Raw genomic sequence first — 26188 nt, forward strand, 5'->3', positions numbered from 1 at the left:
TTCGCACTGGATTATGGGATAATTTGGCAACTCGCTTCCTGTTCCGCCATACTTGCAATGGACTACCGGTAATTGTTTCCACCTAAAATCCAGCAACATCAATGCTTATCCAACAATAATCATTCTATTTTGTTTGGATTCATACATGTTGTTACTTTTTTTAATCAAATTTCGAAATGGCACTTGCAAATTACACGTACATTTTGGTAAAACGGGATGCAAACATCGGTACTCGGGCTTTTGTTCATGCAGCGTCGGTTTCCAAAATGTAAACAACGCATCGTAAACGTTGATTTACTTGATTATGCTTTTTAGTTCGCCATTCAACAGAGTATTTAATTTATATTGCTAAGTCACAACATGTTGTTTTAATTCAATTTTCGATGAAGGCCTGCAATGTTATCGATGCCCAATTGGGCTGTTCACGTTACTCTGCGTCCTCTTCCAACGTTTACAAATTCCCGACCTATTTTGGAACATTAACTTCATATATTTTATTTATCAAACATTATTTAAGGTAGTTAACTTCTGATCTGTAAAGAATACTTACACGATGAAGTAGATTAAGTCGTAGAAATAGAAAGCATGACCGTTGCATTAACACCTGCTCCCAGAAAACGAGCTTGTGATCACACCATATCTTTAACACATTATAAATATCCATTTGTGTGATATTGATTGGCAGATGCATGGTTGTGTCCCAGGTTGTGGTACAAAATATAAAGCTAATCATTGTATAATTCCCATTCAGCCTGTTAAGATGTATGTCCATATCATTTTAAGTAATTTGAGTTTTAATTAAATTGCCTCTCTTTGACAGGTAGAACAAGATGTATTTGTACAACTTAACCCTGCAGAGGTCCACTGGGATCTCTTCAGCGATCCATGGCAACTTCTCCGGCTCAAAGTTGCAGGAGGTGGTTGTGTCGCGGGGTAAGATGCTGGAGCTGCTACGTCATGACCCCAACACTGGCAAGATATACCCCATTCTTTCTGTAGAAGTGTTTGGCATGATACGATCACTGATGCCCTTCAGACTGACAGGGGGAAACAAAGGTATTTTGACATGTAACATGCTTAATTTGTTCAAATGAAATTCCTTGGTCGACTTTTAGGAAGGGATGTAAAAATTAAGTGGAATACTGAAATTAACATGTCTTTGACATCAATGTTCCAGTATTGTAAACATATTATCCATTGTCCTTACTAAATTAAAAAGAGTTATTTCTTGAATAAGATAGTCCCTAAAGAGAATAACCCCATGCAAATTTGCAAGCTTAATATCAGAATTAGACTTCAGTCTTTATAATTTATTGTTCCTCCTTCCATCGTCCAATATCATTGATTGTTGTTGAAATGAAGTTTTGCATTATCTTTTCAGATTATATTGTTGTTGGATCCGATTCTGGCAGAATTGTTATCCTGGAGTACATACCTCAAAAGAATATGTTTGAAAAGGTATGTTTCAGTATCACATTCTCGGAATTGAAAATGTTCTGGTGATTCATACATTAGGGTAAATATTTACTTGCTGGCACTTTGCAAGTAAATACCATAAATTCTCGAGTTAAGTGCACTCTTTTTAGCCAAAATGTGATTCTTGAAAAGGTTCTATACACAAAATCTCTTCTTCTTTTCTTCTTCTGAAAATGAATCTCAAAAACGTACCTGAGCACTATAAACGAGTGCATGCTATACTCGAGAATTTACAGTATTCTTGTATACCAGATATCAGAAAATTAGTTTATGATATGGAAACCTTTGTGCTAAACAGCAAATTTCACATCTGACAAAATGTATGTGCATTGGTCAAAGTTAAAGGGTGGCATTTTGGTGGGATGTTTGAGGCCTAAATCATTTACATTTTCAACATAGCTTCTCTGAAGCTAGTGCATGATGGAAATAAAAAAATGATCAAATTTGTTTATAGATTCACCAGGAAACATTTGGAAAGAGTGGTTGTCGGAGAATTGTGCCTGGACAGTACATGGCTGTAGATCCTAAAGGCAGAGCTGTCATGATTGGTAGGTTAAGTCAGGTTTAGTAGTGCTTGCTGATTAGTTAGATTTTAGCCATCCTGTATCTCTTACCTGAAAATGTGCTTTCTTGTTGATACTTTCCCAACATATTAAGACAGATTACACTCAATTTTGCAGGAGCTGTGGAGAAACAGAAACTTGTGTATATCTTGAATAGAGATGCCCAAGCACGTCTCACAATCTCGTCTCCTCTAGAAGCACACAAGGCCAACACATTAGTCTACCACATGGTAGGGGTGGATGTTGGCTTTGAAAACCCTACATTTGCCTGTCTTGAAATTGACTATGAGGTAAGACTATTGCACAGTATTAAGTTTGATATTGTTTTATTTTATATGCATTTTAGAAGTAATTTCATTGTGAAGGGAAGGTTATAATTATGTGCAGCAAAACCTTTTTGAAGAAAAAAAAAGTAATGGTGTTGATAAAGGAAAAATGACCTGAAATGTTCTTGCATTTTATGTCGGCAGTAGACGAAGATTACATTTTATAAATTTTGTATTGAAAAGAAATAGTTGTGATATTGTATTTAATTACATAAGAGCTGTAACAATGTTGTATAACATATTGTTTATGTACTACAGGATGCAGATACTGACCCTACAGGAGAAGCAGGACAACAGACACAGCAGTGGCTCACTTACTATGAACTTGATCTCGGACTCAATCATGTCGTCCGGAAATACTCGGAACATTTAGAAGAGCATGCAAACTTCCTAGTGTCAGGTATTAAACTTATTGCCAACATATTTCTCTTTTTATGTAGAAAACCAAATTTATAGGATAAATTTATAATAATACATGTTAATCTTTTTAATCTATTGAAATAATCATGCATTGTGACTGTATAAGACTTCACTGTTCTACCATTGTTATGTCTCACTTTATAGAAAAATAAGTCTGAAAGATTGTGATTACTAAATACGTTCTTCTGTTTATACAGTCCCTGGTGGTAGTGATGGTCCTAGTGGTGTCCTTATCTGCTCAGAGAACTACATCACATACAAAAATTTGGGTGACCAGCCAGACATCAGATGTCCCATTCCTCGCAGAAGGGTACATACAACCATTTCTAAAAGTCTTTCAAGTTTGAAAATACCCAAATTGTAATGTTGCTGGATTACCCTCTTAGTTAACTTCATTAGTCCCCAGGGTTTAGGAGTTTTTGGTTACTTCATTTTGGAAAGTGTATGTAGAAAAGTCACTTGAGAATAACAATTAACTTGGGCATAACAAGATTTCTTCTGTTCTTTTCCAAAATTCGTTTCAATAATTTAAACAGAGGGAGGTTTTATCAGACATAGACTTTTAATCTCTAAACAGTAACATATAGAATGTGTGTAAAGGAAAAGTAATTCCGTTTGATTGGAATGGAATAAGTTACAGACCTGTCAATAACAGACCAAGCATTCTTCACTATAAATGTATATCAGAATTGAAAAAAAAGGACAATAATAAACAATTTGCTTTGAAACTTCTGAAAGAATGTTCTGAACATGACAGTACTAGGTCAATCTGGTCTTCATTGACTGTTCTTAAAAACTTTTCAAGACACAATATGGATGTATCTTTTACTTTCAGAATGACTTAGATGATCCAGAGAGAGGTATGATTTTTGTCTGCAGTGCAACTCACAAAACAAAGGTAAGTTGTATTTAATTCATATGGAATAAACTATTTGAAACATATTACCAAGTACTTCCATCACTACTGCTAGGGCTATTCTAGTCAAATATATATCCTATGGGAAGAAATTTTATGCACAAGAAAAATAATATCTGTTATTAAAGATGCTACGAGCTGACCGTGTATATGCATCTTGTAAAAAAAATGCATGCGACATCCATGGTATAGAAATATATCTGTAATTATCACCAACAAATGAACACTTAATAACAACGTCCTAAAAATTATCATTTATTACACTGAAAGTTACATACCATAGAGAGGCCAAGTTTTTAGCCCACCATCATCAGATGGTGGGCTATTCAAATCGCCCTGCATCCGTGGTCCGTCGTCCGTCCCTCCGTCCGTCCGTCCGTAAACAATTCTTGTTATCGCTAATCCTCCGAAAGTACTGAAGGGATCTTTCTCAAATTTCATATGTGGGTTCCCCTTGGTCCCTAGTTATGCATATTGCATTTTGAGACCAATCGGATAACAACATGGCCGACAGGCAGCCATCTTGGATTTTGACAATTGAAGTTTGTTATCGCTATTTCTTAGAAAGTACAGAAGGGATCTTTCTCAAATTTCATTTGTAGGCTCCCCTTGGTGCCTAGTTATGCATATTGCATTTTGAGACCAATCAGAAAACAACATGGCCGACAGGCAGCCATCTTGGATTTTGATAATTGAAGTTTGTTATCGCTATTTCTGAGAAAGCACTGAAGGGATCTTTCTCAAATTTCATATGTAGGTTCCACTTGGTGCCTAGTTATGCATATTGCATTTTGAGACCGATCGGAAAACAACATGGCCGACAGGCAGCCATCTTGGATTTTGATAATTGAAGTTTGTTATCACTATTTCTGAGAAAGTACTGAAGGGATCTTTCTCAGATTTCATATGTATGCTCCCCTTGGTACTTAGTTATGCATATTGCATTTTGAGACCAATCGGAAAACAACATGGCCGACAGGCAGCCATCTTGGATTTTGATAATTGAAGTTTGTTATCGCTATTTCTGAGAAAGTACTGAAGGGATCTTTCTCAAACTTCATATGTAGATTCCCCTTGGTGCCTAGTTATGCATATTGCATTTTGAGACCAATCGGAAAACAACATGGCCGACAGGCAGCCATCTTGGATTTTGATAATTGAAGTTTGTTATCGCTATTTCTGAGAAAGTACTGAAGGGATCTTTCTCAAATTTCATATGTGGGTTCCCCTTGGTGCCTAGGTATGCATATTGCATTTTGAGACCAATCGGAAAACAACATGGCCGACAGGCAGCCATCTTGGATTTTGACAATTGAAGTTTGTTATCGCTATTTCTCTGAAAGTAGTGAAAGTATCTTTCTCAAATTTCATAAATAGGTTCCCCTTGGTGCCTGGTTATGCATATTACATTTTGAGACCTATCGGAAAACAACCTGGTCGACAGGCAGCCATCTTAGATTTTGACAATTGAAGTTTGTTATCGCTATTTATCAGAAATCGCTGAAGGGATCTTTCTGAAATTTCATTTGTAGGTTGCCCTCTGTGCCTAGTTATGCATATTGGATTTTGAGACCAGTCAGAAAACAACCTGCCCGACAGGCAGTCATCTTGTATTTTGACAATTGAAGTTTGTTATCGCTATTTTACAGAAGGTACTGAAGGGATCTTTCTGAAATTTCATATGTAGGTTCCCCTTGGTCCCTGGTGTTGCATTTTGGGACCAATCCGAAAATAACAGACAGCCATTATCGCTAAATCTTAAATTTTATGTATAGGTTACCGTTGTTTGAAAAGCACTAGAGGGCTGTTTCTGAATTTACACAGATTAGTAAGACTTAGAGGAAGGGAAAAGTAGAGAAAAGATCAATCTGACATGGAACCTATAAAGATCATTCAATGGTGGGCGCCAAGATCTCTCTGGGATCTCGTTCGGAATGCAATTAATTATTTATTCACTTGGAATTTAAAAAATCATTAGAGAAGTTAAGACTTTCGGAAGATTTTAATATTGTAAAGTATGTAACTATTGGTATTGTATAGAAATGTAAAGCATGGCCTATTCCTGTTTTCAATCAATCATCATTACTCTTTTGTCAGCAATGTAGCATTTTTAAATGGTACTGTTTTAATGAAATCACTTCTGTTGGTTACTGTTTGAAAATCTGAGTCTTTCAGTTTAGAAGATGTTTTACTGCAATAGCCCTTAGTAGGCATTGTAGGGTATTTTATTAGAAGGTTCCATTGGTGAGATACTGATATGACAAAATAAAGTGAGAGACAAGTGGATTTTTTGTTTCCTATTTAATATTCGAATTCTTGTTTTAATTTTCAGTCAATGTTTTTCTTCCTGGCGCAAACAGAACAAGGAGATATATTCAAAATAACTCTGGAAGTTGATGATGAAATGGTAGGTATAAAGTAGTCTTGCAGGTTATATCGAGTTGTTGAATAACATTTAATTTCTGATTAAATCACAAAATTAGAAGTGTTAAGAGAGTTTTGTAAAGGCTCCATATTCCAAATACAATATTTGATTAAATGAAATAGAATAAAGGAAATAATCTTCGATGCAAACTTCATTATCACAGCTACTACGCTTTCAAGATGTATTGAATTTGTTTAAGTTTGTTGCATTACCTGGAGTATATATGTAGAGCTTGTTTTAATTTGTGCTCTTCATTCTGCAGGTGGTGGAGATTCATCTGAAGTATTTTGACACTGTACCAGTATCTGCCAGTATGTGTGTTCTCAAGTCGGGGTTCCTGTTTATTGCCTCGGAGTTTGGAAACCAGTAAGTGTCCGCATGCTAGGCTGTTGGTCTCCACATAAAGAGGTATCATGAACAGAGGGCATTTTATATACAGTAAATGTCTAAATCAGTTTGAAAAGATAAACAGGCAGCTGAATGATAAAATGACCAATGAAAACCACATCTTATATACAAAACTGTCATTTCTTTTATATAGTGGTAATGACATTTATTTTTATGTATTCAAATGTTGATTAAAGTACACAGACTTGTTTTGTTCTTGCAGCCATCTATATCAGATTGCTCAGTTAGGAGACGATGATGATGAACCTCGCTTTAGTAGTAACCAGCCATTAGAGGAAGGAGAGACATTTTTTTTCTCCCCACGACCACTTAAAAATCTGGTCATGGTGGACGAAATGGACAGTCTGTCTCCAATCACCTCCTGTCAGGTAGGAAAAATACTGTTACGTGTGAACAGTGATTGTTGATGTGTTGCAAACAAAATTAAGTACTGTTGCATTAGTGATAAGAATATTGGATTTCATTAACAATTACAAAATTTTGTGGTTTGAATCTAAGACTTGTGGGTTGTCAACTCCATTGGGATAACCAACACACTGAAAATGGTTGTTTCTGTGAAACAGTCATAATTGACATTAATTAAAGTTGTTCCAGGAAAGAAGTGTTTCATTAAATAACTTTTGTATGTATGTTGCAGATTGCTGACTTAGCCAATGAAGATACACCCCAACTGTACACGCTATGTGGACGTGGTTCACGCTCTACCCTACGGGTATTACGACATGGACTCGAGGTAATTTCATTCATCAAACAGCATAAACAATATTTAAGTGGTCAAAACAACACGCTGATATTGGATCTCAAAGTTAAAGTGAAAGTTGTTTTTCTAAAATTTAAACATGATCTACTTTATTCATTGTATTTCTTTCTTTGGTAGTGAGATAATATAAGGGAGCAAAAATGTTTAAAATATTTGTGAAATAAACTCTAAACTCGTCTATTTCCATGGTGTCCTGAAACCGTTTTATGTATATCTATATCTGGAATTGGAAATCCTATCCAAAACTACTTCTGATCATTATGAGAGAAAACAAACTTTCTGTGCAGGTGTCAGAGATGGCTGTGTCTGAGCTGCCCGGAAACCCAAACGCTGTATGGACAGTCAAGAAAAACATAGAGGGTAAACAGGTTTACATTGTGTTTATTAAATGTGTTATTTGTAGTGTCAGATTTAGTTTTGTGGGTCCCTGGAAATGGCTGACATGGGTTCTTGATTTGAACTTTAGTTCGTGTCTGAAAATTGCTACTATATACTTCATGCCCAATTTTGCAAAATTTGAACTTTATCATGTTTCAATGATCTCTTGATAAAACAAATTGTGTATTTACCCAATTCATATTAACTGAAGTGGCGACGCTCTAATCTAGCTCAAAGAGCATATATTTAGATTGTTTTGATCATCAAAGTCATTTTATATTGATAACAAAAATTGAAGTATTACAACTTGTGCAAGTTTAGAAAGTTCATTGGAACATCTTTATGTTGCAAAGTTGGGTACTCATCAGTTGGAAAACTGAAGTTCAATCTTTCTTCCAGAGAAATTAAATTTTCATTTCAGAGATAATTTTAATAATTTTTGAAGTAAATCATGTATACTATCGTAATTTGAAGGCAGTTGTCTAAATTCATTCAAACCTCATTGATATTTCTGGTTCTTAGTTTAAATGAGGCTTTCAAAAACCATAAAACCAAGAAGAATAGTGGTATTATATGCTGTTACTGACATCCTGTACAGCTACCTGAAATGCTGGAAAGATATCCATTATTTGGGCATCAACATTTGTATTTTAGTGAAGTTTGATATTGGAGACCCAATGCCAGGGATGAAGTATTTGAGTACACTGGAATTATAAAACATTTAGGCATTCTAATAGCGGTGAAGATGACGAGGGTGGTGTTTGGGACAGGGACTGGTTAGGGGCCCACAGAGTTAGGCTATCAGACACACAATAATAAAGGCTGGTGTGAGGACCCCTCCTACACCATGCCTACTTTCTAATTTCAGGTGTGTGATGGCTGAGAGCAGACACAGATAAGAGGTGGGTAGATTCTCTTGAACAAATCGTCATACTCTTCATCACTGAGACTATAAGTCAAACTTCAGGATTCTTGGACATCAATACAGACAAATGCTTCAAAGTCTTAGATTCAAATATTGTTTCACTCGAAGAACTAAATGGTTTGAGAGATATTGCACCAAAACTGAACTTAAAACTACATCCTAATATTTTGGCATGAAGTTTACAGCATTTTATATCATTTGAATAGGTTGTTTACATCCCGATAAAAATTGTGCAAACTTTTTTTTTGTTGAATTATGATATAGAGTATTTAAATTTTTGATATGATTAAAAAGTGCTGGGGTCAGTGCTGGAATGCTTGAATGCTGGAATTCATACTTGCCTGCTGATGCTTTTTCAAATCTTAAAAATGAGATTTATTGCAAGAGAAACAAAATTATTTTAAACATCAGCAATATTTACTTTAATTTTCCGTAATATTCCAGTTGCGATGTTTAGTTATTTATTACAAGCTCAATCTTTTGAGCACAACTTACATGACACAATTCTTTTATTTTTATCATGTTAAAAAGACATAATAACCTCAATTCTCTACAAGTTTGGATTAAAAATGACACCTGCATAATTGAAGGAAAAAAATGCTGGAAAAGTGCTTGAATTTTGGTATAAAAAATCTTAAGTTTGTGCACAGTTTATCATATCATCCTTTCAGCATACATTTCATATACACCATACAAAAAGTTTATTAATAATAACATGATGATTAGATTTTGTTCGTCAATTGTTTAATGGTCAAATGTTATACTAGACCTGTTTTACTTTATATTTTACATCATAATGTGTCGGTATCAAGTTTTGCATCCAATTAGAACTGGTTAATCATAGGTATGTGTTATGGGGTCAAAGATTACTTTTTAACACGTATGAGAGCAATGGGGAAAGATAGTATCTATGAGATCTAGGTCACATTTGTTCTTTACCACCATTTATGTACAAAAATGTGTGAATGTGGTGATAAAAGGGAAGTCCATTGCCTATCGGAAGATTAGATCTGATTGTGCTTATTAAAGTTGGACAGTCAACGTTCTCACTATTATAAAAAAAATTGTGGAAATTTGCTTTCTTAAAGTTAAGGAGTGAGTCCGTTAAATGTCAGAAAATGTTTGGTTATACAATGACCCTTGTTGTTTTGAGGCTGTTAAGACATGGATGAAAATTGAATGTCTAATGAAATTTACATATCTAACTTGCTATTGGCCTCCATAGAATCGTTTTAAGAGTTGTAAAGCATGTTGATGAAATTTTTACCAGTTAGCCTCTCTATCATGGCCTGGACCTCTGCTTTGTCTTTACAGATGAATTTGATGCTTATATCATCGTGTCCTTTGTGAACGCCACTCTGGTTCTGTCCATTGGGGAGACTGTTGAAGAAGTGACAGACTCCGGTTTCTTGGGAACCACTCCTACCATTTCCTGTTCACAGCTTGGAGACGATGCCCTGGTACAGGTCAGTAGATAAGAAACTTCAGCTGAATGTACTATTTCCTGTTCACAGTTCGGAGATGTTGCCTTGGTACAAGTCAAGATAAGAAAGTTCATTCGATTCATCTGCATGAATCCGAGAAACAGTGGTGTTGATATTTTCTTCCTGATTGGAAAATTACTGAAGCTGTATATCAGGGCAAAAATATGGTTGATGTGTTTATGTTTGATTGAAGAAAAACATTTAAGTCACATTCAGGAAATTTGGAATATCAAATAACTGTCAATTTTTTAACTCTGATATTATATCCACTTTGAACAGTATATTAGATCTGATGGGAGTGATGGTATTATTGAAATGAATTGTTTTACTCTTGTCTTACACAGATTTATCCAGATGGAATCCGTCATATTCGTTCAGATAAGCGTGTAAACGAATGGAAGACTCCAGGCAAGAAGAACATTGTCAAGTGTGCTGTAAACCAGAGACAAGTTGTTATAGCTCTCACTGGTGGGGAGTTGGTGTACTTCGAAATGGACCCAGTAAGTTTTTATATGAAGTCCAGTGCAAATGTTTTTACTGAAGTTTGCTCTACGACTAAAACAATATAGTAGGTCATTTATAATGTGGAGTTAAACAATTGACTCATCAGTCTGATTAACTATAATCCATTTGCAGAATTAAGCTGGCTGTATATCTGGTTTCCGAAGGAATCTTTATGATGTTATGAATGGAAAAAATACTTGAAAGTAATTTATATGCATTAAACAGGAGTATGTTTATGGTTAAAAAAAAAAAAAGCGGTTAAATGTTGTTATAAGAGTATACCATCACTGCATGAACATGATGTTATTTATCTATCCGTGTTTCACCTGAATCACATTGATTACACATAGATTCTGATTCATGCAAAATAAAACAAATCTGTTTGACAAGAAAGTTTTGTCCACAACTAGGAAATATGTGGAAATCTCCCAATCTAACTTCTTTTCTTTGCAGACTGGCCAGCTGAATGAGTACACGGAGAGAAAAGACATGTCCTCAGACGTGGTGTGCATGGCCTTAGGTCGTGTGCCAGTTGGAGAACAGCGTTGCCGATTTTTGGCAGTAGGGTTAGCTGATAACACTGTTCGGGTGGTGTCTCTAGATCCTACAGTAAGTTTACAAAAGAAATTTGGTTATGTATTGGACTCTACTAAAGTGGTTACCTTTCCAGGCCACCTCAGATAATATTATATAGACATACCAGTTATTAGTCAGTGTCACCGAAGTAGAGGTGATTTAATAGCTGGCCTTTGCTGACCATCAGCATTTTAGTTTAACCATGTTTCACCTGAATTAGACCGAATGCAGAGATACACTCCTGAAAATATCAGATGACAGGTAGTTGAAACTTATTTGTACACAATTGGATGTGTAAGAAATTTAATAAATGTATATAATTTGAGAGTATGTAACAATTAAATGTCTTAATGTTTACAGGACTGTCTGTCCCCACTCAGTATGCAGGCCATGCCAGAGCCTCCCGAGTCATTGTGTATAGTAGAGATGGGAGGTACTGAGGCAAAGGAGGAAACTGGGGAGACGGGCTCTGTGGGGGGTCTCTTCCTCAACATTGGTCTACAGGTATGGATAATCCCTTCAGTTCTATTGTTCAGTGTATTAAGACTTTAGATCTGTATAGTAGTGCTTTATTTAACCTAATGTAATTCTGGGTTTGCTGAAATATTTCATTGTTTTGTTTTGGATTTTGTTAAAACTGCATGAACATGATGTTATTTATCTATCCGTGTTTCACCTGAATCACATTGATTACACATAGATTCTGATTTGTGCAGTATTTCATTATTCAAATTATATATGCCATTTGGCTGCATTGATGCCCGACTGTGTGTATTTTATATGGAGAATCTGTATTATTGCTACCTGGTTTCAGAATGGTGTATTACTTCGTACTGTATTGGACACAGTGACTGGTGATCTGTCCGACACCAGGACGAGATATCTAGGTCTGCGACCAGTCAAACTCTTCAGGATCAGCATGCAAGGCTCTGAGGCGGTAAGCAGCAGATCACCTTAAAACATATGTGTTTAGAAAGTTAATTAGTTTCCATGAAGACGGAATCCAACATGTTCGGAGTTTTATTGATTTTGATTTTTCCCTGCAATTATCTTAAAATAGTTTCAAATTTCTAGATTAAATTTTGATATATAACATGACAAAAACTTTGAAAATCTGCCTAATTAGATCAATTAACCTTCAACTCATTGTTAAATGTGGTCTTGATATTCACTTCAAGTTTGGCCATACTGTAATGGTGAATTCATTACAGCTAAGTTAATGAATAGTGTAATTGAATTGTGCTAGAGTATCCCACAAGTGTGCAGTGAATAGATATATATACAACGGGAGGAATCCAAAAATAAAGAAACTCTATGCATGGTGGATGCTGGATAAAGTAAAGCTTATATGTTACCAATTTAATTAAAACACTTCTATGGGTGGTCTCTATTTGACAACCAGGAGTCCTCTCGTTGGGAAGATTTTTACTGGATAGCCTTCAGATGCTTCATCAGGGACTACATTTTTATATACAAAAAGTATTTCTGTTGATTAGAGGTATTTTTGTAAATAACAAAATGATAGTATCTGGATAAGGTGCTGTGTTCATGATGATACAATATTCTACACCTCAAATGAATGCGATGATTATTGAACTTTCTGAAACATGGCAGTCAGACTTATTTTTCACTATATACAAAAAAATGTATATATGATACATTGTTACTTGGTCCAATGTGATATTTATGATATCGCTATATTAATAAATGCTACAAACTACTGTTTCAAACAGAACAAATATAAGGCAATTTTAAGTATTCTTTGCTTGCTTGGCATTTAGAACTATTTAACAGTTAGTAGTTGAAAATAGAGTTATTGTAAACATCATCCTGTTTAATTGTAATTACTTGAATTTTAGGTGCTGGCTATGTCGAGTAGATCATGGCTTAGCTATACGTACCAGAACCGGTTCCATCTAACGCCTCTGTCCTACGAGACACTAGAGTATGCATCTGGCTTCGCCTCCGAACAGTGTCCAGAGGGTATTGTTGCAATTTCCACCAACACACTCAGGTATTTAACATACTTCCAACCTTCATGTGTGTAGGATGATTTCACAATGAAAACGATACAAGTACATCTTTTCACAAACAGATTATGTGATATTATTTTTAATATGAATTAGAGAGTGGTAGGGGTGTAACATAATAAGTCTTCATGTCATTTAAAAACAAAAATTGGATGAAAAAAGTTAGAATGGATGCTATGGGCAGAATTTTATATCAGCACCAACATTGATAATCTAGTGGTAAAACTTAAGAAATATTCCTGCATTTTTAGGACTTTTACCATAGTTACAACACCAGGCATCACTTTATAGCAGGTTTAGTACAAGCTAGTAAGACAGGATGAACATAGAGCATGAACATGATGTTATTTATCTATCCGTGTTTCACCTGAATCACATTGATTACTCATAGATTCTGATTCATGCAGAAATATGAAAGAGGGTCTATTTCAGATTATGTGATATGGAATCAATTTCATGCCCTCATGAAATGGCTGGGATATATATATCATCTGCTTCATCTATCCCTCACACTTTTGATAATGCTTGGTGTTTTGATCCATTTAACAGTTTGTAATATTAAGCTCTTGTTGAGTCCTGCACTGATGATGTTGGGGGTCAAATTTAATAGGCTGAAAAATTAGTTACACTATTTCTGTTTCCATCAAAGTGGGAGTCCATGTAGCCATATTTTACAAAATTTTGCTAGACAAGACATTTTTATATTATAATTAAAGAAGAAGAAAAATTATAATAGTTTCTGATTCTGTTCAGCATTTAATGACTTTTCATTTCCTCACCTTTGAATTGCTACATAATTGATGAAACTTTATTCTCCACTTTACATGAAAAAGATTCTGCGTGAACATGATGTTATTTATCTATCCGTGTTTCACCTGAATCACATTGATTACACATAGATTCTGATTCGTGCAGAAATACAAAAGAGGGACAGTTTCAGTTTATGGCATATGGAACGGCTTGGGCACATATTATTTGCATCATCCATCCCTCAAACTTTTGATAATGCTTGGAGTTTAGATCCATTTGACAGTTTGTAATATTAAGCTCCTGTTGAGTCCTGCAATGATGTTAGTGATTTAAAATGAAAACATGTTTGAACTATGATGGGGCCAAAATTTCATAGGCTGAATTTCTGTTTCCATCAAAGCCGGATCTCCAGGAGACATATTTTACAAACTTTGCAAGATGAAATGTTTTCATATTTATTTGTCCAGTCGTGTTGAATGACTTTCCATTTCCTCACCTTTGAATTGCCACATAAATGATGAAGTTTTATTCTCCACTTCACATGAAAAAGATGATTAATGAACTTTCTGATCATGTGGCAAACAAAGTGTCCTTTAACACTATAGTTTAAACATCTCAAAAGTTAATCTTTACTATTAGATATTTATCCTCCTAATATAGATACTTCAGCCATTGTCTACATTATTGATATTTGTTAACTTACAGAATTTTAGCCCAGATTTTAGATACAATTACATTTTTTCACTAACAGATGATGTGATATTATTTTTAATATGAATTTGAGATTGGTAACATAATAAAGTCTTCATGTCATTTTAAGACATAAATTGGGTGACAAAAGTTAGAATGGATGCTATGGGCAGAATTTATATCAGCACCAACATTGATAATCTAGTGGTAAAGCTTGAGAAATATTCCTGCATTTTTAGGAGTTTTACCATAGTTACAACACCAGGCATCACTTTATAGCAGGTTTAGTACAAGTTAGTAAGACAGCATGAACATACAGCATGAACATGATGTTATTTATCTATCCGTGTTTCACCTGAATCACATTGATTACTCATAGATTCTGATTCATGCAGAAATATGAAAGAGGGTCTGTTTCAGATTATGTGATATGGAATCAATTTCATGCCCTCATGAAATGGCTGGGGTATATATCATCTGCTTCATCTATCCCTCAAACTTTTGATAATGCTTGGTGTTTTGATCCATTCAACAGTTTATAGTATTAAGCTCTTGTTGAGTCCTGCAATGATGTGAGTGATTTCAAATAAAAACATGTTTTAACTATGTACTGGGTTAAATTTAATAGGCTGTATATAAAAGAAAAAAAATGTTATAATACTACAGTGCAACTTCCGAAAACCGAACCTTCTAAAAACCGAACACCTCTGAATACCGAACGAATTGTCATTGTACGGAATTGGTCCTTCTTTATTATAGTATTAAAAAACTTCCAAATACCGATCCCTCTGAATTCCGAACACCGGTCTGATTTTGTGTCCGGTTCCTGTTAAAATATACCAAAAATTACTTCTGAAAACCGGCCTTACCTGAGCGATTATGACACGAGGTCAGGCCAGTCAACCGTGAAACAACAACTGTGACAGGTATTGTGTGAAGCCTTATTGTCTCGGGACCTACGTAGGTGATTTGTACAGGTATCCAATATATACACCAAGGGTGCATTATGACCGAAGGCCTAGTGTATAATCAACACGACAATTATGAAACAATGCCACACTTCATTGAAGCGCGTCGATTCGTTTATTTTCTCAATGCAAGTAGAGCTAGAAGCCTGAGTTTCGCATTTAATTTAAATGAGGCCCAAAAGGGGTTGTTTTCGTAAAGAAGCCCGTGATGTTTTTTTAGACAACAGCGATGTTGGAAATACGACCAGTATCATCTGATCAATTGTAATTGATATTGAAACAAAACATCTTCACGCCCTTTAATATTATTTGATGTGTAAAATATTCTGTATCGGACTATTGGCCCCATCCACATGACGAAGCTTCACCGGATGTAACAAAATGTAGGCCGATCGTAAAGTGTAGTTGTACATGTGAAAATACTGTTTAAAACTATTGTTATAGTCATTTGCCTTTCTTATATATTCTGCAATATAAACATTGATTAACTTTCATAATATACATATTATTCAGACAATCCAAATTGTCTAAGTTTTGTAATCGGGTGCATTCTAATAAAACATCGTCCAACCAATTATATCCGGAATTTGACCGGTCATTTTTCGATCAACTTCTCCAAACCGAACCCTCTATAAACCGAACAAATAGTCATGTCCCATGCATGTTCGGTTTATAGAGGTTCCACTGTATCTTGTTCTGTTCAGCGTTTAATGACTTTCCATTTCCTCATCTTTGAATTGCCACATCAATGATGAAGCTTTATTCTCCACTTTACATGAAAAAGATTCTGCGTGAACATGATGTTATTTATCTATCCGTGTTTCACCTGAATCACATTGATTACTCATAGATTCTGATTCATGCAGAAATACAAAAGAGAGACAGTTTCAGTTTATGGCATATGGAACGGCTTGGGCACATATTATTTGTGTCATCCACCCCTCAAACTTTTGATAATGCTTGGAGTTTAGATCCATTTGACAGTTTGTAATATTAAGCTCCTGTTGAGTCCTGCAATGATGTTAGTGATTTAAAATAAAAACATGTTTGAACTATGATGGGGCCAAAATTTCATAGGCTGAATTTCTGTTTCCATCAAAGCCAGATCTCCAGGAGACATATTTTACAAACTTTGCAAGATGAAATGTTTTCATATTTATTTGTCCAGTCGTGTTGAATGACTTTCCATTTCCTCACCTTTGAATTGCCACATAAATGATGAAGTTTTATTCTCCACTTCACATGAAAAAGATGATTAATGAACTTTCTGATCGTGTGGCAAACAAAGTGTCCTTTAACATTATAGTTAAACATCTTGAAGTTAATCTTTACTATTAGATATTTATCCTCCTAATATAGATACTTCAGTCATTGTCTACATTATTGATATTTGTTAACTTACAGAATTTTAGCCCTGGAGAAACTGGGAGCAGTGTTCAATCAGGTGTCGTATCCGCTACAGTACACACCACGCAAATTTGTCATTCATCCCGAGTCCAGTAACCTTGTGATTATAGAGACAGACCACAACGCCTACACAGAAGCTACCAAGATGGAGAGGAAGCAGCAGATGGCAGAGGTTAGTCACATTAATAGAATGTATGTAATATTCTTAACAGTAATGTCTTTAAACTATAAATTCATGTTCTGGCACTCAGTACTTCCAACCTCATCTGTTGATTCATTCGTAATGTTGTAATGGGTATTTATAATGTTTGTAGGAAATGGTTGAGTCTGTGAATGAGGAGCAGAGAGAGATGGCTGCAGAAATGGCAGCAGCCTTCCTCAATGAAGAACTGCCTGAAACGATATTTGGATCTCCCAAGGCAGGGTCCGGGATGTGGGCATCGCTCATCAGAGTCATCAATCCTATCACAGGGCAGACACTGGACAAGGTTCAGCTGGAACAGAATGAGGCTGCACACAGGTCAGTTGTATGGTCAGGGCCTTAGTTTGTGTGGAGGGAGGCAAAGGTCATTGGCATAATGGAGTTATGATGTCAATCATGTGGTAGGGGGTCATAGGTCAGTGATGATGGGATTAAGAACATGTGTATTCCGGTATGAAAGAGTTCACAATAAAGTTTATGTCATGTATCTGTCTTCTATGTTTTGTTAATTCAGTCAAAATTATTTCAAAGTTTTCTTCACTTTTATCTCCACAGCATTGCCCTGGTGAAATTTGCAAGTCGAGGAGATGACGTGTTTGTGTTGGTGGGTGTGGTTAAAGACTTGGTTCTAAATCCCCGATCTTTGGGCGGGGGCTATGTGTATACTTATCAGTTAAAGGACGGAGAAAAACTGGAATTCCTCCACAAAACTTCCATGGAGGATATGCCTGGTGCTATTGCACCTTTCCAGGGCAGAGCACTCATTGGTGTCGGAAAATACCTGCGAATCTATGATATTGGCAAGAAAAAATTACTCAGGAAATGTGAAAATAAGGTAAGTTCAGAAAGAACACCTTTCATTTTGTCATAATTGTTATTTAGAGGTCTGTTTTATGAAATGAAGTTCTAATCTGTTTATATTAATTTTTATCCAATTGTATTAAAACGAATACCTTGATAGCCGTTGTCCATGTATTTTCATATCGTGCAAAACACGATCTTTCATAGAATAAATAGGTATTTCATGAACTTGATGGCAATATCTAAAATTTATGTGTGGTAAAATATTTAATGGTTATTGGTATTTTTTTCTAGCATGTGCTAAAACTGCTAACGTTTATTTTTTTCTAGCATGTGCCAAACTTCATTGTGAGTATTCATACACTCGGAAACCGTGTAGTTGTAGCAGATGTACAAGAGAGCTTTCACTTTGTGCGATACAAACGCCAGGAAAACCAACTGATTGTATTTGCTGATGACACCAACCCTCGCTGGATCACTGCATCATGTATGCTAGACTACAACACTGTTAGTGGAGCAGACAAATTTGGAAATATTACAATTGTACGTATATTGTAGAAAATATCATTTTCATTAGAGAAAGAACTCAACAAATATTGATTTGAATATAAGAAGGCTTGACAGACACAATTGATCATAAAAGATTTGTGAAGTATTCTTTTGGGTGACAGTGGTGTTTTGATTGGCTCTTTTTGTATATTTACTGATCATCGTCTATTATTACAGTCGTACATATATTGTAGATAATATCATTTTCATTTGAGAACAAACTCAACAAATATTAATTTGAATGCCTCATTTTATATATTTACTGATCACCATCTGTACCCCTTTGTAGATCCGACTGCCAACTGATATCAGTGATGAGGTGGACGAGGACCCGACAGGAAATAAAGCCTTGTGGGACAGAGGCGTGCTCAATGGAGCATCACAAAAGGTATTTGTTAATGTATAAAAAAAGTTGAGTGTAAAAAAAATATTGGTTAATATGCAATACGACATGAAAAAATCTTATTCAGATTATTTGAGTGCTCAGTGAACTACAAGGTATCTACTTATGAACTTAGAGGGGGAAAAAATGAAGTGCTCGGTAACACTTAGAGGGGGGAAAAGGAGTGCTTGGTGATGTGTTACCAAGAATTTTTGGTTGATTAGGATAAGGTATTTCTCATATGGTTTATATCAGAAAAACAATAACCTTACAAAATATTTTAAGTGAAATCAGGCTCCATAATCCAGCATGTGTAGATTTTATGAGTAAATTAAGAAGCTGTTAGAGAATACGTTTTGTAAAAGTAGAGGAAATTATAAAATTGTGTTTTGATACTGTTAACAGACAGAAATTGTGTCCAACTTCCACATCGGTGAGGTGGTAACCTCCCTACAGAAGGCTACTTTGATCCCAGGGGGATCAGAATCCCTGGTATACACCACACTTTCTGGTGGTATCGGCATGCTGGTACCCTTCACATCACACGAGGTAAACTTTTCATTCAGTATCTCAAACTTGTATGTGCTTACGTTTAGGTGATTTTACAAGAGAGAATTAATATTGACTTTTGAATAACATTACTACATTTAAATATATAATTTTGATGACTTATTGAATTACTACATTTAAATTTATCATTTTGATGACCTTTTGTTCAATAATAGATTTGACATTACTTACTCCCTGGTACACACGACAGTATATTTATCTTCTAGGACCACGTCTTTTGACATTTGAATATATCATTACCAAACTCAGAAAGTTTAAATGATGCATACTTTTGAAATTGAAATTCTTTCAGCTTTATCTTTAATAGATCTGACATTACATAGATATATTTATCATCTTCCAGGATCACGACTTTTTCCAACATCTTGAGATGTACATGAGATCTGAACACCCACCACTTTGTGGCCGTGACCACTTGTCCTTCCGGTCTTACTACTTCCCAGTAAAGGTAAACAGATTGATGGAACATATAGAAGTTAGGGTTAATCATCTCATTAATCAAGCATTTTGAAATATGAAATAAAAAAAAAATCACTGTTGTATAGAAACATTTTGCTTTTTAAAACCATTTAAAAAAAATTGAAGTTCATTCATGAATTTAGAGTTTGGTATTATATACAATAACTAGGGATACAGTAATAGGACAACGATGTGTATCATCATTCAGTGATCAATGGTTTTGTTTGTTACAGAATGTGATAGATGGGGATGTATGCGAAATGTTTAATTCCATAGACATCTCAAAGCAAAAGGCTTTGTCAGAGGAGCTTGACCGCACACCAAGTGAGGTAAGAAAAAAACTACAAATCATGAGAGATTCAAATGCCAATTAATTTAACTTAAAAGTGGATCCAAGAACATACTGTTGGAAGAAAATATGGTCATTATTAATTCCCAACAAAAAGGAATTCAAAAGCAAGCAAAACGTTCATGTGCTAATAGTTTGTAATTTCACCTTCTTTGACAAAATGTAATTAATCATAATTCAGTGTCTTAGCATTGACTACCATCTGTAAGTTAATAATTCTCACCATCTCTTTTTCTTGTAGAATTAATTTGCTCCTGAATTTTTGTATCAGAAATTGTTTATTGACCCATTATGCTGATATGACTACAAACTTAAATACTGACAATTAATGTGCCAAATAGAAGCAATATAAAAGATTAAATAGGGATAGAGGACTTCTTGTCATTAAATAGGGGTAGAGGACTTTTTGTCAGCTCACTTATTGTTATTTTATCTGTTTCAGGTTTCAAAGAAATTAGAGGACATTCGAACAAGATATGCCTTCTAAAGAGGACAACTGATGCATAATTTATATTTCTAAATTACTGTTCTGGTGTGTGGGTCAGGTACAGCGCTATGGTGGTACTGACTACACAGAGCTTGCTCACATTGGATTCCAGCTTCATTGGACAATGAAACAAGGATATCTGTTGAGTAAATGGCATGAAGGTCATGATTGTAAAGATGGTATGGACTAGTTACCACCGTGATGGGCTATAATAAGCAACAGTTCCTGGAATTTGTGCCCGAGGCTACATCCTTGATCTTCACTATTGTCCCACATACTGCAGAACAAATTTATTACTGGTTACATGGTGATAGACATTACTCCATATGTAACATGACAAAGTGACAGAAAAGAAAAAGTTCATGTAACTTCATTGCCATTTTCAGAGGAGAAACATTCTTGATTGACAATTAGTGTGTTAACTACATTTTCGTAATTCATCAAAGGGAACACGAGTTGTGGAGAGTGACAGAAGTGAGAATGGGTTGGTGTATGAGAGAGAAATATCAATTTGTACATAATATGATATGTTGGACAGTTCATCAATATTCATTGAATCATGTGCTTTACAAAAACATTTTTGTGTCATTGATACTGTTCTGCAAAACAAGAATAAATTGGAATTAAATTAAACAAGTCTTGAGTTTGTTGTCAGGGCCATCTTGAGTGTACATTCACTGTACAGTGAATATAAATCGATACGGAACATTAAGTAGCCAAAGTACAACATTAACCATTTTGCATTTAGCTGGTCATGCCGGCTTTCCATTTATAGCATCAGAATAACTTTAAATAAACCATGATTAGGTTATAACCGTAAGTCGTTAAAACGAGTGCAAAGTAGGAACAAATTGAAAGTGTAGGAATAGGATCGTGTGTTCCAGGATGGTAAGCGTCTTCTGTTTTATTGACAACACCTGCCATGTAAACCGTACTCAAAAAATAATATCTATAATTTATACACTATTATATATAGTATTTGTTGACTATTCAGACAAATATATCGAGCTGAGTGACCACAGATACAGTCTAAGGAGTTTAGTACGCTCATTAGTTAGAGATTGATTATGACTTACCATATATATAATGTATAAGGTAAGGAACTTTGGCAGACTGCAGTATTGTGCATCAATTCAAACTGTCTCCTAAACTGGCAATATTTTTCAACGGCGATGATTTTTATCAATAATGCCAAGGCATTCCATCAAAATAGTCTGGTCATTCAACAACATAACATCACAAATTGACGATTCCCCTTTAGTCCGATACTATCCAGAATATTTCAGCAAACTGAAATGTCGATTAGGTACACAGAGAACGGTACAGAAAGGTTATCGAGTTACCTTGCCGTACACCAAATGTTAGTAGGTTATACAGATATTTTTATTTACTACTGTGTATTGCATTAATATCTGGATTGGTTACCAACATTTTTATTGAGTGTTTCCTAGAACAAAATGATAAGTTTATTACAGTTGAAATTTCATAAAACGCATTATGCATAATCTCTGAACCTTTATCACTTGAAAAATCATCGTTTGGTTTTAAATTGTATAGATTAACGCAATGCCGCGTCTGTCGAAAGAAGGGAGAAAATGGGCTAATGGCATGCTCCAAGTCGGAGTAAGGCAACGCGAGGTTGCAAGACGGTTTGGGTCTTGCCAAAAGACGGAATGTCATTTCAACATTCGACCGTTCAATGAGCGACCGACCACTCGTTAAGTCCGTCTAATACGACTTCGGCATGGTCATCGGGATCGCTTTCTCCCATCCTAGCGTTGTTAGTATCTTTTGACTTTAAATATGTTTACTCAGAATATGTTTCAAACTCAATTACTACAGTAATGAACTTCCAACTGGGAAGGCTACCGATGTTGACGGTATGCAGCTTCCCTCCCGCATCCGATAGCCTCACTGATTAATTTCAGCAAGGCAGCATTCTTGCTTTCCTCGTAGTTTGAAGAGGACTCGGGCAACACCCATCTGTAAGAAAAAGGGCTCGCTCGATAAGCAGAACTATAAGCCAGTCAGCATCCTCCCTACCATATCCAAAAGCAATGCATGGCCAGTAAAGCGGATACCCACAAACTTTTCCCACCCTTTTCTGGCAGTCTTCAGACGTGGCTTCGGTTACCAATCGGCCCAGCTACGTCTGTTGGATGACTGACAACAGTCCCCTGACCAGAACAAGGCAGTGGCCACGATTCTCATTGACCAGTGAAATGTTTATAAGAGGGTTTACAGACAATTCTATGTGAGCTAACCCCTTAACCCCGACAAATTTCAAGCTATATGTATTTGTATTGGAAAGAGGCAAATGATCAAATTAAGTCTTTCAATGTTTGCAATACAGAAATTCAGTGTGTGGATAATGTTACTCTTTTAGAAACAGATATAGATTTTTGATGATGTACAATGATAATGATTGGAGGCAGCAAGTATGGCGACGTCGGAATGCCCAGTGTGGCAGATTTGATAGGGGTAGTGCGATGATCTGGGGTGGCTTATCCGGTGGAAATCGAACCAGATTAATCATGGTCAATAACAATGTTAATGCTATTCGGTATCGGGGATGAAATTTTAGCTCCCGTCGCCTTTCCGGTTTTACGGCGTCAAGAGCTGAGTCCATTTTTCAACATGATAATGCGACACCCCACAACAGTCACGTGACCAGGACGTTCTTACAGCAAAGCAACGTCCAAGTTTTGGATTGACCTTTAAAATCTCCCTATTTGAACCCAATAGAGCATATCTGGGGTGTCCTTGGAAGACGAGTACGGCGTGGAAGCAATCCCGGCTCACCCCATTTGACGATATACAGGCTCAAAGCCAATGGTGGTAACACCCGTTACTAACACTGTTCTTAGAGACATGACCACCGCATGTCTTGTACATCACACACAATCACCGAACCGTAACATATTTTGATAGGCATTCAAGCGTGTTTAAGCAGACATCCTACTTCAACATTTGACCCCTCATTTACTAAAACCCGACATCGCTACCGCCGTTTCACACCTTGATAACATTTCTTAATTTGTTAAGTATGCGTAATGGTGTTTTAGGTCAAAACAACTATAATAAATACTGCGATAAATAGAAGCTGTTGAGAAATATTGCTGGATGTAATTTTGGCAACTTTAAACTAAATTACCCAATTTTACACACTGGCGAAGTGACCTTATTTTAAATCATGTCATAGTCATTTAACTAATGAATGTGCTAAACACATTTGGTTATTACAATGTTAGGTATACAGGGCACATTATTTACAGTACTAGGTATGTAGGACATTACAATTGAACACCCGTTTTGTATATCGACCGATACTAGAACACAATACACATTGTGTGACTGTTCGAGATGAGATATAACGGCCTGGTGACGCCATGTGTATATCAATTCCTTTATAAATTATTCATTATCGAATTGTTCTAATCAACAAAACCTGTATACGTACTCGTATTTCCATTAAAGTCTAACACAGACATACACGTATATCTTAGCTGTGCTATTGGGATCATAAAACGCTGTTTCCTCCACACGTACCTAGTGGTTTACGGCAGATTCTTGTGTTTCCAAACTTGTGCCCAGGAGATTGCTTATATCTACACCACTTTTCTGTCAACATGTTCTATAGAGGTAAAGTGACGTATTTCCTTCTCCTCCACATAAACCTTATAATTTCTGTAGACCTGACAATTAACATGGAAAGGGACTTGATTGATGGGTTGTTGATAAACTATGACGTCAACGCACGTCCTACGAGTGACCCGCGAAATGCTGTTGAAGTGCACGTGGATTTAATTCTGGATAGAATCCTACAGGTGGACGAGGAATCACAAACAATACAGTCCACAGGTAAAGTCACACTCGTGTGGAAGGACGAGTACTTGTCATGGAACGAAACAAAATATGGAGGAGTCAAGACGCTACTTCTAGATAAATCCCGCGTCTGGTTGCCTGATGTTGGGATTTCAAATAGAAATGGCGGCAACTCTATCGTGAATGCAAACCAAGGAAAAGTTAGTATGAACTCTGACGGTCAAATCACGTGGTCAACCCGAGGAACGTTCATCACTTTCTGTAGAATTGTAATGAAAAAGGTTCCGTTTGACCAACACGTCTGTGGTATAAACATTGAACCGGAGGTTTCAACGAGACAAGAGCAAATCTTTTCAACATTGAAGAAAAACAATACGTCTACAATTAAACAAAATTCAGGATGGTCATTGATGATCGATTCGTGGTCGTGTTCGTCCAGTGGTGAATCTCAGATAACCAGGTATAGCACGTGCACGCTCCTATTCACTGTTTCTAGGCTGGACAATCACCGATACATCATCTCTGCCGTTTCGTTGGTAGTGTTATCAATAATGAGCTGTTTTGTTTTCATTTTGTCTGCAAAAACAATAGAAAAAATGATATTTATATTAGTAGTTTTCGTTACCTACACCTTCGTGTTATTTTTCGTCCAGGAGTCTATTTATGACAGGATACATAGTTACAATTATTTGTCTTTATACTTTGTTATAGAATTTGGAATTATAAGTCTGATGGCTATCATCGCTGTTTTTACTGTGAACATTACATGTAAGGATGATTTGAATATTTCGCCATGTTTAAAAGGTTTTGCTAGAGTGGTGACATGTAAGACAAAGAGACACGTTAATGTCATCAGCTCAGAGAGAAGTGACATCGTACGGGCACCGGGGATGGACATGGCATACAAAACCAGGACTGGAAAGTTCAGTGACAGTTCTGGGTCAGAATATGTAGATGAAATCACGTGGGTTGACGTCGCAGCTGGGTTTGACAGACTGTTTTTTATTCTGTTTTTACTTGTAAACATTGTTTTATCTATTGTTATGTTCAGCATGATTACATCTTAGTCGTGCTGAGTAGATATAGATACTCGTTACAATATGTTCGTCTGAGTTGACAAGATCATATTAGCAAACAATACTGTTAAATGCTTCGTAAATTGAGTCTAAAAACACCAGCTGATTATTTTTTAATTGATAATATGTCGGTCGTAAAACACGTTTAATAAAACTCGCTTAAAATTGTAGGATATTTCTCCAGGTAAACAATCAATCTATAATTCCTGATTTCTTTCTTTTTTTCTTCTTTTTTTTGGGGGGGGGGGGGGGGGGGGGGGGGTTAAATGCCAAATTAATTAAACTATTTATTATGATATAAAATACTTCTGGGAATCGTTATATGCTTCGTGAATATATCATCCAGCAGGTCCTAATTGCTGGATTTATTGGCCCGTAAACAGCCAGGGTTCTTTTGAGGCGGAGTCTTCTGGTAGTAGTTGTTGACCACCTCACTGAACAACATACGGGAGGCCCGTTGCATGTCAACTAGAGCAATCAGG

The 26188-nt window shown here is 35.9% G+C and overlaps 1 protein-coding gene across 1 annotated transcript; it reads left to right on the plus strand.

Moving 5' to 3' along the window:
* Positions 1-15: 15 nt before the first annotated feature.
* Positions 16-21438, plus strand: LOC117338265 (splicing factor 3B subunit 3). Its single transcript, XM_033899536.1, has 28 exons — positions 16-68; positions 821-1056; positions 1382-1458; positions 1931-2024; positions 2157-2329; positions 2624-2765; positions 2983-3095; positions 3621-3683; positions 6034-6108; positions 6389-6492; positions 6737-6902; positions 7172-7267; positions 7582-7654; positions 9912-10063; positions 10426-10581; positions 11039-11194; positions 11522-11665; positions 11976-12098; positions 13021-13175; positions 17004-17178; positions 17321-17526; positions 17764-18043; positions 18340-18552; positions 18848-18946; positions 19346-19489; positions 19854-19958; positions 20203-20298; positions 20761-21438. Exons 2-28 carry the CDS (start codon positions 831-833, stop codon positions 20803-20805), a joined length of 3651 nt encoding a protein of 1216 aa, XP_033755427.1. The 5' UTR covers positions 16-68; positions 821-830; the 3' UTR covers positions 20806-21438.
* Positions 21439-26188: the final 4750 nt, after the last annotated feature.

This window comes from Pecten maximus, chromosome 11 (genome assembly GCF_902652985.1).
Source record: "Pecten maximus chromosome 11, xPecMax1.1, whole genome shotgun sequence".
Taxonomy (NCBI): domain Eukaryota; kingdom Metazoa; phylum Mollusca; class Bivalvia; order Pectinida; family Pectinidae; genus Pecten; species Pecten maximus.

Excerpts from the sequence above, each read along its gene's own strand:
- LOC117338265 (XM_033899536.1), top strand. The coding sequence starts at position 831 with ATGTATTTGTACAACTTAACCCTGCAGAGGTCCACTGGGATCTCTTCA. Across the intron at positions 1,057-1,381 it reads ACTGACAGGGGGAAACAAAG|ATTATATTGTTGTTGGATCC; the intron begins GTATTTTGACAT and ends TTATCTTTTCAG. Across the intron at positions 12,099-13,020 it reads GCATGCAAGGCTCTGAGGCG|GTGCTGGCTATGTCGAGTAG; the intron begins GTAAGCAGCAGA and ends CTTGAATTTTAG.